This window comes from Patiria miniata, unplaced genomic scaffold (assembly GCF_015706575.1).
Source record: "Patiria miniata isolate m_02_andy unplaced genomic scaffold, ASM1570657v1 HiC_scaffold_7, whole genome shotgun sequence".
Taxonomy (NCBI): Eukaryota; Metazoa; Echinodermata; class Asteroidea; order Valvatida; family Asterinidae; genus Patiria; species Patiria miniata.
This window is the reverse complement of record NW_024037074.1, coordinates 32,460,635-32,474,925: the sequence shown is the minus strand read 5'-3', so window position 1 is coordinate 32,474,925 and position 14,291 is coordinate 32,460,635. Positions and strand designations below refer to the sequence as shown.

At 40.5% G+C, this 14,291-nt stretch overlaps 1 protein-coding gene across 1 annotated transcript in view; it reads right to left on the bottom strand.

Annotated features, from left to right (window-relative positions):
* Positions 1–14,291, bottom strand: part of LOC119745133 (tetratricopeptide repeat protein 37-like) — a gene marked incomplete at its 5' end in the record, with an annotated part of 30,989 nt that overhangs the window by 13,192 nt on the left and 3,506 nt on the right. Inside the window, 14 exons of the mRNA XM_038221357.1 lie at positions 361–435; positions 1,082–1,207; positions 4,328–4,389; positions 4,988–5,066; positions 5,603–5,732; positions 6,366–6,452; positions 7,005–7,097; positions 7,873–7,975; positions 8,828–8,928; positions 9,221–9,252; positions 11,259–11,343; positions 12,003–12,038; positions 12,861–12,985; positions 13,704–13,803. Of these exons, the coding sequence (XP_038077285.1) occupies positions 361–435; positions 1,082–1,207; positions 4,328–4,389; positions 4,988–5,066; positions 5,603–5,732; positions 6,366–6,452; positions 7,005–7,097; positions 7,873–7,975; positions 8,828–8,928; positions 9,221–9,252; positions 11,259–11,343; positions 12,003–12,038; positions 12,861–12,985; positions 13,704–13,803 (1,234 nt within the window). The remainder of the gene's footprint in view (positions 1–360; positions 436–1,081; positions 1,208–4,327; positions 4,390–4,987; positions 5,067–5,602; positions 5,733–6,365; positions 6,453–7,004; positions 7,098–7,872; positions 7,976–8,827; positions 8,929–9,220; positions 9,253–11,258; positions 11,344–12,002; positions 12,039–12,860; positions 12,986–13,703; positions 13,804–14,291) is intronic.

Here is a 14,291-nt window from a genome sequence, read left to right as displayed (position 1 = left end):
TGAAGTTCATCGCCATTTTAGACAAAAGGATGCCTATGCTCCATTGCAAAAAAGAGCAGTTTTAGGGCCAATTCCATCCGAATTTCACAGAAATACGAGCTCGCAGTCCTGTTCATGGCTTCCACCCTTCTTTTTTTACAAACCCTCAAGTTCCATCCCCCAAAATGCTCTAATAGCAATTGAGGGCATGCAAATCGTGATTCAAGCGGCGTAGGCAATTTCGGGCCTATTTACTGGCCTGCACCCTGTACCATCGCCCATGAGGCAGACACCGTAACCGCTGGAGCAGGCACTCCAGAGACAGAAGTAACGTCTTATGATTAAACAGTTAAACGTCAATGTATTGACTGTGTCCCTTACATGGGTTGCAAGCTCCGTTGTATGTCGGAACAAATCCATGGCCTCTTCTGGCGCCTTACTTTCAGCTACCAGGGCCTGTGGTATAGTATACAAAGGGGAAAAGAAAATGCAAAGTATGGTTGAAATCGTAGCTTTTGAAATAAATTGTACACCAAGTATTTCAGTTATTCACAGTTCATGGAATTGATTCTTTAACCCTCCTGCTGTCTGAACAGTCACAGACAGTCAAAAAATCAATCCTCTTCCCCTGCCATGCCTTTTACACAGGCTAGTCACCAACAGTCAAATCATTTTTAAAGCAAGCACTGTGACTAGTCACATTCAGTCAACAGACAAAATCAGATAAGTGGTAGGCACAGCTGGCTAATCAATCACCCACAGTCAAAGGGGACCAAGAATTAGTTTCAGATCAATGATCCACCACGTGAATTTCTAAATATGTGTCAATAGACATACAATCTTTGATGATATGGTTTTGGGAAACATTGAAACTCTGTGGATTTTTTGGTTCAAGATTATGCTGATTGACCAAATTGTATCAAATGGGGGCGGTATTCAAGCAACCACTAGACTGGTTCCCGTCCCTACATAAAGATAAAACTGTGTGCAACTATCCCGCATATTTAATGAGATAACTCCTTACGGAAAGAATTAAGCCGCTCCCCCCCCCCCACAAGAAAAGTTGTAGAGTTACAATGTCTTATTCCTACATAGACCTAACCTGTCCAATCCAGCAGTTGACATAGCTGGGTTCCAGTGACTGTGAGATCTTGAAGGCTTGATGGGCCAGCTCCACGTTGCCTTTGGACAGGTACAGGGCACCGAGGTTGGTCCACGCCACGACGTTCTAGATCAGAAAACATTCCAAAGCCCTTTTCATACCACACAAATCTCGGGGTTGACATGGGGTTGATGCAGGATTGACGCGGGGTTGAAAACTGCGGTGTTTCACACTTGAAAATTTACAACCCTGCGTCAACCCTGAGATTGATTTTGCCCAGGTTGAACTCAACCCTGCTCCAGACCAGGGCTTAGATTTTTCAACCCGGGTTGAAACACTCGTCCCAGGTTCAAAACGGTAGTATGAATAAAGCAGAAATGGCCTTTGTAATGGAATTTTTTTTTATGATACAATACCATCCAATATTGGCGTTGTGCACTTTCCAATAATTTAGTACTTGTTTATTCTTGACAAGCTGGTTTACCCGATCATAGATCGGGTAGGGGGTAGTGTTGGGGATGAAAATGTGGGGAGTTAAATGTAAATGGGGGATATAGTTGGGGAGACATGCAGAGAATAGCAATTTCTGTGGTGTGATCTGAGGCAATTTCTGATCACTAAAACCAATTTGAGGAAAAGATCATCTGTGAAAGTTTTGAGTTTTTAGTAATTGAATCAGCTACATGTATTCTGAGCAGTAGAATCATTATTGTAGGCTACAATATTTTTATTCGGGGAAGAAAAAGTGTGTGGGGGGGGGGGGGGGGGAGACCAAACAATGTCCCCCTCAAAATGTGTGTGTGTGGGTGTGTTCCTGCATGGCATTACGCCTGAGGACAGACAACAAAAGGAGCACAAAGGGGCCATTATTCCTCGAAGGAAGGTGCCTATTGTCCTCGAACGCAGGTTTGTGTGCTTAGTCTATGGGAGAGTGTTATATTACAGGGACAAAGGAAAACACAAAGCCAATCCTCGGAAGCATAGCAAAAAACGACTGGGTGGGTGTGTGTGTGTGTGTGTGGGGGGGGGGGTTCCCCCTGTCCCCCGTCGATTTACGCACATGATAATTATGTACCATGGCAACTGTCTGTAAATGTTGCTGTTGGTTTGTTAAATTGGCTTTTTGTGAGGCAGTCGCATTTGGAAAACGTAGTGAAAATGTTACTGTAGTACACAGGCGAAGGCTGGTTGTACAGTTTGACAATAAATCATAATGCAATAAAACGTGAAGGTGTCATTTAAAATGAAAATGTTGAGTGTTACCAAAAAATTACAAACGGTCTGAATCATGGAGGAAGGTCATAATTAAGTTTCAGTATTGGACTCTCCAACAAACGTAAACTTGAACTACTTACAATTTGCGAGACCGTCTGCGATTCAACTTTTATTCAAGTTGGTTCAACCATCTATATATAAGAGCAAGTTTTACTTGACCTCCGAGAAATGTTTCAAGGCTTCACGTCCGTGGAAAAATGAGGGTGTCTTCTTCCGGGTCGGACACTTTTTCGTCGATTTTTTTGTGACTTCGTTTTAAGATCGCGATATTTGAAGCAATTAATGCATCGATCCTTCGTTGACCCCAAACAGGCCCCCAAAATTATAACGCGACACTGAATTATACGTGGCGGGCAGCGAACTCACAACGCTCAGCCTTGGTGGTGGAAGCATGGAGCTGTAAACACATTATGGAAGCAACAGCACTCTACCACGCGACGTCACATGCTTGCGCTTCAAATAGCGAGCACCGTAGACCCAACCTCGTTTCCAGGGTGTGGAGCAGGCTGCAGTACGCGTTGCCATCGACAGTTTTGCATAGCCCGGAAATACTACGCAGTGTAGACTTTCGATTGGTCAGACTGCGCAAGGCATACTTAATGTATAGTCCTTCTGAGTATTCGTTGCACTCGGCGCAGGGGCGGCAAGCGAAGCATACGAAAGAATAGGGGCACTTGGTGGCCACGCACCATGGAGAAAAAATATTTTACCAAGGTCACACCAACCACAATTTGGTGAACGCTTTTGCAGAAGGGCCGAGTAGAACACGTAAACGAAACCCCTACGTTGACCTCGCTGACCTCGCACAGTCTAGACACGCAGAAAAGCCAGCACGGGGGGCGGCCAGGCAGTCAACGTGAAAGCGCAGACGACGGCAAATTCCTGCGCAAAATGCAGTCACGAAAAATAGACGAAACGGATTGCCAGTCCGTACTGAAATGTGCATATCAAGTTTTGCATGTGTCAGCCTAAACCCAACATCTAATTGGGATTTGCGTGCACCTGCACTTGTAGAAAAAATGTACAAAGAGCTTATTAAAATATTAAAATAATTTAACGAACATCATGTATGTATCAATATTATTTTTTTTAGGTAGTGGAATGGCTGATACTTGACAGACTTTAAAGAAGAAGTTTGAGCCAATATTCCTATTGGAAGCTCTCATATCATGCGTGTAAAGTGGCTTTCGATTTAAGTGTGGCATTTGACAGACAATACAACCACAAAACTGGTACGAATAAAATAACACCACAGACTTCTTTTTAAACATTTAAATTATATGCGAATCAAATATTTGAATATTCGGTATATTTGGCACATCCCTACCAAGTGTATCCTTGAGCCCCCCCCCCCCCCAAGAAGTTGTCAATCTTTTTTGATTGTTTGCTTGGGATTTTTTTTTTTTTAGTCCCATGATTTGACCTTGAAGATATTTATGTGGCCTTTATTTGAGTAGAATAATAGGGGTGTAAATGGTGCCACTAACGTCAAAATAGTCCGTTCAACCCCCCAAAACACCATCCCACCCCCCCCCCCCTTTTAAAAAAAATTTTGCCCTCCCTGCGGCCAAAATTTTGAACATTTTTCAAAAAAAAAATGCAAACTTCTAAAAAAAAAAAATTCTAAAACAAACTGTGAATTCCCCCACCAAGCCAAATCCTGGGTGCGCCACTGATCACCAGTTTTAAAGGTATTTGGGACCCTTTGCGGTTCAGAGTTAATGCAATTGTCTGTTTCTAGTTAGTACAATGGCAGAAGTGTCAGATTACATATACTTTATGCACCAAAGTTGCAAGAATTTGGGGGTATTTAAACATATTACTTTTTCTCTGTTTATTCAAAATAAAGGTCCTCTAAATATACATCGAGTTTCTTTGGCTTTCAAGTCGCTGTGAATTTATCAGATTTATTGCACAGAAGCTATAGAGGGAAAACTTTATATGAATATTCATTTTTATCAGATTTCTTACATTTGCCTCCAACTGAATGGACTTGATGAATGCGTGCTGAGCTAGAGCTGGGTTGTCCATGGCTGAAATAAAAATAACATTAAATTAAAGGGAACGTACAACATTTGCAAACATCAAAAAACAAAACTACCAAATTATTATGAAACACCTTTCTGGACTGTAAGTGAATAATAGTCTCAAGCATCCTGTGAAATCATGGCACCTGGTGTGCTGTCATTTAAAAAAAAAAGTGTTTTCTTCAATGGCTCAATTTTCCAACGACCGTCGGCTCACCATTGTTGGAAACAAAAAATGACTTCTTTCAAATACTGCCCGTAATTTACCAAATTTAGTTAGTCCACATTTTGTCTGCAATCGGTTACCCATCTGTGAATGGGTGCAAGCCAGCTAGTCTGGTTTCCTGACCTGACATTTCCCGAGGTCTATAAACTGCTGTGTTTCATCTGAAGTAGGATCAGGGAACCAGACTACAACAACAGCATTTTTTCCCGTGTTTTCTTTTCCCCCTAGAAATCTATTTTTTTTGGGTGACACTCAAAAATAGCACAAGAAGAGAAACTCTGATATCTGGTAATTTAAACAAGCTTCAAACTCTTAAACTTCTTTGCAAAACAATGGTGTAAAGATATCATATACACAGGTAGCTTTTTACGAAGATACCTTTGCTTGCTGCAATGACACCCAGTGCCGTCCAGCACCCATGGTTTGTGCTGTCCAATACCAGAGCTTTCTTTAAACACTAGCCAAGAAAAAAACCCCAAAAAAGGAGGAAAAAAATTAAATAGTCAAAAAGCGACATTTGTAAAATCAGTACAAAAGGTACTTAGTATCAAAAAATGCTTAGGAGTATACAAATACTATCTAAAATGATTAAGCACTAAAATGTATCAAGTCTTAAAAAGTAACACAACTATATGAACAATAGGTACTGTGACAGACCAAATGCTAAAAGTGCTAAGAACTAAGTCCTCTGTACTAATGACTATTCCTTAAACAATTAGTCCCTGAATTTCTCGAAATCATCCTTCCTGTTAACACTCCTAAACCAATCACTGAGTTAAAGTACTAAACATACATTTACTTCATATAGGTCAGAGGACAACCTATTATTGTAGGTCTTTGAAATGGCAGACAGTCTGGCGTTTAGGAAGTGTGAAAGAAATCTGGCTATTCTAATAACTAGGAATTGTTTCGAGGGAATTTAGCAGTAAATCTCACAGTTCTGCTGATCCATGAAAACTAGTCCCTGCTCATAACTTCTCTGCCTTATCATACCTGTAGCGCTCTGTCAGCCAGCTGAGTTGAGTTGGTTGTGTCGTTCAGCGATTGGTAGTAATAGTTCGTTCCCAGATCCTGCCACAGTGCGGCGCAGCTACTCTGCAAATGCAGGGCTCGGCCATAACACCTACGAGAGAAATATAAATGGTACTGGACTATCCCTATGATCTCAGCTGAATACAAAGAAACGTACCTTTAACTTCAACAAATTTTTTACTACAAATGTAACCCTTTAGTCACTTTACACTCCCCCCCCCCTGCCTATTACTCACTCTAGTGCCCGAAACCACCGAGCACTCTTATGAGTTTAATGATTCTTCAGTAAAAAAAACACAATGTAATACAATGTAGTACAGGTGTTAATAGGTTAATCCATTTCAAAATATAACAGACAGATAACTGGCAGTTTTTTTTTCTGAGAAAAAGCAGGCGAAGATACAACCTTGGTCAAGTAATGAAGACGTGCATGGGCAATTCCACATTTTCGTAACGTGAGTAACCGATTTTGTGCGTCTTGTTTATCATACATAACACATTTTTCTGGATGTCATCTTTGGTGCTTAGGTAGGTCTACATGTAGGTCTACTCTATCTACCATGGGGATAACAGTTATTAAACCTTTTCAGTAAGGTAATTACAGCCCAAGGAAACTCAAAAGTACATCAAAAATGTAACCGTGGAATTGCCCACATGCATACATGTCACATCCAACATAAATTTTGCCCAAACCATCAAATAAGTTTTTTGGGGGGACTAGTACCTGGCTCCAACAGAGAGTAACTGTTTCTTGTTCTGGGAGGTCTCCCCATGGAATGAATGGTCCATCAGATTGGCAGGAACTGGCACACTGTGGGGATTAAAAGATTCACTATTAGCGGACAAGATCATCATGCATGTATGTCACGAAACAACTACTAGTCAACCAATGATCCCTGAATGCACTTGCCCTGAAACTAATGTTGTGCATCGGGTCAGGTTGCCCAGGCCAAACTGACTCAAAACATTATAGATACATGTATAAACCAAATCCGAACTTAAAGCAATCTGAACTCCCCAAATCAAACCCGTCCCGACCCAACAAAAACTAAGGGAGAAAACGCTGACCCGAACTGAACGGCCACCAAAAAAAGAATATCTGGGTTGGCAAATCATCTTATATTTCATGAATACTGTTTGTGCCTGAACCTATCCCCATCATGGGTAGGTTCAGGCACAAACAGTAAAACAACTTTGACAGTCTGAAACTTCAACAGGATATTTTAGACGCAAATTTGGAGACAACTAAAATTGGGAAAAAATTCCCCAGTACTGTTTTTTTATTAAGTTGAATCTCCATTCCAAGCTTTGACCAAATGCGTTTGCCACAGATAGTGTTTTACAAAATATTGAAATAACTAACCTGATCAGCTTATCACTGAGAGGATGCAGCATTGTACAGGCATCGCCAAGCAGCTTCCAGACACAACTCAGGTCGGGTCGCAATGAGGCCGCTCTAATACAACACAGAAACAGAGTTGTAGATGACTCCATCACAAGTCAAATTACAAGTCCATCACAAGTCAATCACAAGTCAATCACAGGTCTAATCACAAATCAATCACAAGTCAAATCACAAGTCAATCACAAGTCAATCACAAGTCAATCACAAGTCAATCACAAGCTAATCACAAGCCAATTTTAAGTCAATCACAGGTCAAATCACAGGTCAATCACCAAGTCAATTACAGGTCAAATCACAAGTCAATCACAAGTCCATCACAAGTCAAATCACAAGTCAATCACAAGTCCATCACAAGTCAATCACAAGTCATCCCAAGTCAATCACAAGTCAATCACATAGTAAGGCTGTCCCAGACTAGTCTAGGTCACAGCGCACATATTTCTATCCAAAGGATTTAGAATGGCTATTCATTGGAAGTCTTTTAATTAAATCTGGTCTACACCATGGGCCCAATTTAGCTCATTCATTGGCTTAACGAGATAATCTTAAATGACAGCACTGCCAAGCTCCGGTCTATAACCAGTCTAATTCACAAGTGACATTCAGTCAGCGAGATAGGTTCAAAGATTAGACTAGGCTGGCCCTCTGGGACCGGCACAAATCAACAAAGAACCAGTCAGAAGAAACATTCATAATGCAACGTTTTAGTTGACAAACACTGATTTTTTTTAGGCAAAAAAATGTGAACATAAATATTGAGGGTACACACAGTCTTGAGTGATTGAATGTAGACTAACCACACTTTCATTCATAATTCACTCCTTACCGTGCCAAGACCTGTATCGCCAATTTGACATAGTCCACGGCTCTGCCATTGAAGTACTGATTCAGGGAGGATCTGGCTAGACGAACATAAGTCTCACCCTGACCTTAAGATCACAAGCGGAATAAAAAAAAATATGAAAGTTTTATTACCATAAAAAGCCATAAGTACAATGTAAGTCATTATATTAGAAGCCAAATTGGCCCATAAGGGCATGCCTTTACATATATCACAATAAATACGCAGAATGAAAGTTCAACGAAAGAAAATTTGCAAGAAAGAAATGAAATAACAAGACAAGGCACCCTATTCAAGCTGGTCCCAAGGTGCACAAAATTCTATTCAATGGATTGCGAATAGCTATTCACTAGAAGTCTTTTCATGCATCTGTGTACACAATGGGCCAGATTTAGGCCAAAAAATGGAAATGGGAAATGGAACACTCCATGGATCACCAAGGGAGGCTAGTTCTACTACACTACAAGATAAAGCAGTCAATATTTATTTTATAATATCTCTCCTACAGATACTGCTTGATTTTAACAGATAACTGATTAATTTAATCTAAATACAATTAAAAGGTACCAATATAAAATTGGTTAAAAATTAGCTTGCACTTTTCGAAACTACCCCAAAACTACCCCTTCACGAAATGTTTGAACCCAGCTCTGTAGCACTAGCGCTTGGGAACAATACGCGCAATGCGCACACCGGTATGCATTTGCACACATGTATAGCCAGTTGCTATGCGATAGTACTTTTGTTGCTATGCGTATAGTACTTTTCCAGCCGATGTATAGTCTGTTTTGCCATGCACAGCTAGATGTCAAAAATAGGGAATGCCATGTGACTCACTCTCAGCCAATCAAGATACAGAATCTGCGGGAGAGGTGTTATAACAAAAACTATGCCACAAATTGGGAGGCAACAAATTGTTGGTGGAACCTCTGAGGCAAACCTTTCAGAGCAGGGATGTAGTCAGGGTCACTGTCTAAGATGATCTGGTACTCAGACGCGGCCTCCGTGTACGCCTCGAGTGTCTGCTTAATGGCTGCGATCCTGTAAAAAAATATGTGGGAATAGAGTTTGCAATTTGACCTAAAAAACCTGCAAGACTTACGGGAATACAGTACACCCGGGCACCATGTAAAGGATCTACAACGTGTAACATGCTATTTTTTTGCATTTATTTTGTCCTGACTAGACTTATCCAGTAAAAGGCAATAAATTGGTTCTGTGAAAGAAAAGACAGCGGTACAATGTACAATATATTGAAATATTGCGAACTGACGAATATAAGAAAATAAAACAAACTCAACTTCAACTTCTGTTTAACTGTGAAAATACTTACTGAAATAAGCAATATTTGGCGCTTGAATCCAGCTGTAATAAAAGGAAATTTTTCCGTTACATTTACATGATTTGTAATAATAATAATACCTAAGTCTTATATAGCGCACATATCTACCAACAATTAGGTACTCAACACGCTGGAAATTATGTCTATTATTAGAGACAGGTAAATGAAGTACATGAGAAATATGAGAACCATTATGAAGCACCAAATGGTTTACGAGGTGCTGCGGCGCATTAAGCAGCCAATGCCAGAAACACCGGGGAAAGCCCCTTCTCTTAGCGATAAGTGTTACTGTTTTTTTTTAATGTGCATTATACAACACATTACGTCCCATCCGAAGGACGAAGCAATAATGGTAAAGTGCCTTGCTCAAGAGCACAAGCATCATGTTCCCACGGTCAGGATTCGAAATCATGTACCACAGCACACGAGTCGAACACCGTAACCACTGTAGATTGTACTGCGTCAAGAAATGCATCACCCAAAACTCCAATAATAACTTGGCTACAGGAATAACTTGGCCAAGGAACATCCGTTTTTCAAAAATTAAATTGCAATTTTTAAGAGGCAAGATCTATACTTTAACAATATTTTAAACACCTTAACTTCAACCTACTTCCCAGAGGTGTCTAGTTTTGTCAGGAAATGTCACATAGAATGACTAAAAATATCCATTTCTAAACATACAACCATTACCACAAATCCTATCTTCACCTCTTCTACCCAAAGCAAGGAAGGAGAAATAATGTCATTTCCCGAGGTCTATAAACTGCAGTGTTTCATCTGAAGTAGGATCAGGGAACCAGACTACAAGCACAGCATTTTTCTCCGTGTTTTCTTTTTCCCCTAGAAATCTATTTTTTTTGGGTGATACTCAAAAATAGCACAAGAAGAGAAACTCTGATATCCTTTCTTCACCTCTTCTACCCAAAGAAAGGAAAGAGAAATAATGTGCCGTGTCCTCACAAAATGAACATAAAGTCAGAAATTGTCGTTTTGCAATACAGTAGGGCAAAGCCAAAATTTGAAGGGGTGGTCAGTTTTTGTTTGTTTTCAAACAAACTTCAATCTGTCAGTCCTGTTCTATCTTTCCCAAATTTTGGAGTTATCAAAAATCTTTGAAGCCTAATTTTCTTCCCATTTTATAAGTGGACTGTTCATTGGCCGTAATACAACAGTGGGAATTTTAAATACCATTTTCTCAAATATAAGTATGACAACTTTAGGTGGTCCATATCCCAGTTACTGAACTCAGCACCCCTAAATGTAGGGGTGCTCTACAGAATCCAGATAAATATATATCTCAATAAATAAGTCTGTCTTCATGGTCATTTTGTGGCGCCGGGTCACAGTGGTGTAAATCCGTGCTGACGAGTTTGGGGGGGGGGGGATAGGTAATGACCAAAATTCTAAAATTGCCCGCTTGTGGGGGGGATGGACACAGCATGACACTAGGGGGCACTGTTCATGATACAAATGTACGTCTTATGCAAACTGGTGCGCTTACAAGTCATCAAGATGGTGTATTTAAAGCTTTTATGCTGTTCGTTGTCTATTTTTCAGTGGTTATTTCATACATTTGGGCTGTTGGAAAGTTAGACAATAACCTTAAAATCTGCATTTTTTGGTTTCTCTCCGCACAAATCTGGAGAGGGTGCATTTAAAGCTTTTGTGCTGTTTGTTGTCCGTTTTTTTTAGTGGTATTTAATACATTTGGACTGTTGGAAAGTTAGCCAATAACCTTAAAATCTGCATTTTTTGGTTTCTCTCCGCACAAATCTGGAGAGGGTGCATTTAAAGCTTTTGTGCTGTTTGTTGTCCGTTTTTTTAGTGGTATTTAATACATTTGGGCTGTTGGAAAGTTAGCCAATAACCTTAAAATCTGGATTTTTTGGTTTTTCTCCGCACAAATCTGGGGATGGGGATAATCCAATGTCCCATCCCCCCTGGTCGCAGAGGGGAGGGGGAGAGATATATCTTCCCCATCCCTCCCCCCCCCAGATGTACACCCTTGACATGTCACATATAGTACCTCTACACCCCTGGTGAATGCTTTCAGTGCAGCAGTGTAGCTTCCTCTGCTCATATATGCATCTCCTAAACACTCCCAACAATGCCTACAGACAAAAAACAATAGCGAAATGGGTTCAAAAGGTTAGAACCCTCAGGACTTGTCTGAGAGTTCAAAAATGTGATGGGATGAAACAAGATACTTCAGGAAGGAGCTCATCCAAGATGTTGAAGGTGTAGAGAAAATCCAAACACCTTTTCATCGGCATTAACAGATTTAGAAATTTTTTTTCGTGAACACGAATTTTGATGTCGCCAGTGAAGTCCCATAAGGCTTTCACCCTCTTTTTGTTTGATCTGTCACAGACAGTCAAAATTTCAATCCTGTACACCTGCCATGCCTTAATACACAGGCTAGTCACCAACAGTCAGATATTTCTTGTATGCACTGTGACAGTCAAATTATATCAACAGGCAAAAGCAGGTGACTGGTAGGCACAGCTGGCTTATCAATCTCTTACAGGCAAAGAATAGCTATATCAGGTTTCATAACAATCACAGCCAGTCAATCCTGCTTTATGAAGGCAGGGAGCACTCAACTGTTACAAACAGTCACTTGATTTAAATTGCCAGCCAGAGAGGGAGGGTTAATAAACCACATCAAACATGATATGAAATCCTTGTTTTCTTCTATTGTTAGAGTTGTTCTATAAAAATTCCTGAAATCGCTACATTTTTAAGACAACTTTGAAAACCTGATACCCACCTGTCTTTTGGATCAGCTCTCAGTGCCGCTTGAAAGCTTAAAATTTGGATACAAAATATAACAAAAAGGTTAGTGATTATCTTAATCTTAAAAGAGACATTCCACGAAAAACAAACTTTTAAAAAGAACAAAGTTGTAAGAGACATGCCGCATCCTCTCCGAGTGATCTTCTCTGTATCCTCTCCGTTTGCTTTTTCCAGGGTTTGTAGCATTGCCAATGTTGCTAGCATTGTGCCTTTTAGGCATGATACCTGGCTACACGGCATATACAGGTTAATGGCTTATGACTAGCACCCTTGAATAATGATAATGACTAAACTGAGGAACAAAGACAATGACTAAACTGAGGAACCGCCAACATAGGGCTGGATAGCTCAGTTGGTAATAATAATAATACTAATACTGAACATTTATATAGTGCTTTAACTGTCATAGAAAGTACCACAGCGCTTTACACAAAAATGGACGAAAAACCAAAAACCAGAAAACAGAACAAGAAATAAACCACATGCAAAATACATGAGTAAGTAATAACATATCAATTAAACAGATCAATTAAACAGATGGGTTTTTAGTTTTTTTTTTAATGTTGCAAGTGAGCGTGAGTGGCGGATGATGTAGGGTAAATTGTTCCAGAGTTTTGGGGCAGCAGCGTGGAAGCTTTTCTCTCCAGTGGAAGTGCGAGTTTTTGGTACATGGAGTAATCTGGTGTCAGTAGGTAGAGCACCGGAGCGGTGTTCCGGAGGTCACAGGTTCAAACCCCACTCCAGTCAATTTTAAAATCATTATAATGCACCTAGCCAGTTTCTCATTGTGCTTGATTGTTAATTTTTCAATAGTAACGCCAGTGCAGTTTACCTTGCCACAGCATCATTGTAGTTGGCCTGTTTGTGGTAGTACAACCCCAGCCTCAACCATGCCCATTTGGCTGTACCTGCCGCCGCGGCTTCGGTCACGTTTCTGTACAACTGTAGGGCTGCGTCCTACAGGAAAAGAACATGGCAAGTTAGTTATTAAAGGTAGGGCAGATCATTTGTCATTTGTGCATTTACTTTTTAAAAGTAGGGCATATCATTTGTCATTTGTGCATTTAGTTTTTAAAGGTAGGGCATATCATTTGTCATTTGTGTCGTTTGAAGCAACAAAAGTGCTCAAAGTCTAACAACGGGATCTCAATTTCAATTCAAAAGTTGTCAAGTCGGTTTTTGAATTGCGCCCGAAATCAGTATCCGGAACATGTTCTCATTCAGCCAATTGCAGCTACGCGATGTCACACACTGAACCGACGAATAATAGCAACCCTGGGGTGATGTACATTCAAATTCGGCCAACCGATCCCGCAAGCTTGTTGGTCGAGTGGTAAGACGTCTGCACTAGAAAGCAGGAGGTCCCACCAGAGTGATTGTTCCTCACTTTCACTCGGGGGGGGGGGGGGGGGGGGTGTTACATATTGAGCATTAACATTACTTTGGGAAAGTAATGGGTTTTTTCCCCGAGAATATTTCTGAATTGATTTGATGAAATTGGTGTAAAAACATCTACAATACATACATGTCAGTCTTCAAACTCACAAAGGAAAAAAAAAAATAACAGTCAATTATCTCAAAAAAAATTGGGGGGGGGGGGGGCAGAGATTATATCTCCCAATGCCCTTTAAGAGTTAAACTGTTACGTAGTCAATGAGTCAGTCATATAGTTTACCTCTTCTCCAAGCTCAATGCAAGCATCTCCCAATGCTGCGGCTGCTTCTTCATTCTGGGGGTTCAACTCGTACGCCTTCTGGTAACACTTCCTACCCTTGCTGAACATTATCATCACAGAAAACAACAAAAAGTCATTCGTAAATACAAAAGTCAGTTTACCCATTCCTATTGGTCGAGAGCCCGTCAAGTGGGTGGTTGTAAACCGTTGATAAAACACCAACTAGTTTTAAACACTTTATTCAACAGCTGCGTTCCACACCACTGCGTTCCACGCCACATCACACAGTACGTGCCGGGCATGCGCCAATCGCCATGAAATGATATGTTTAGCACTACATGCGCGAGGCACATACCATAGACATGGCCAGAGGTGAAATTGTTGAACAAAATCGTTGGGAAAATTGTGAATTCTGAACTTGTTTTTACCTTTTGACCAAAAGGTATTTATGAATGGGAACATTCGTAACAGCTCTCATTGGTTTTGTACATGTTTTCTAACTAAGGAGTCCTCGATTTGGTTCTTGTCCTCGATTCATTGATGATGTTGCACGTGTGTGTCCTTGATATACACCATAAACAAATGCAC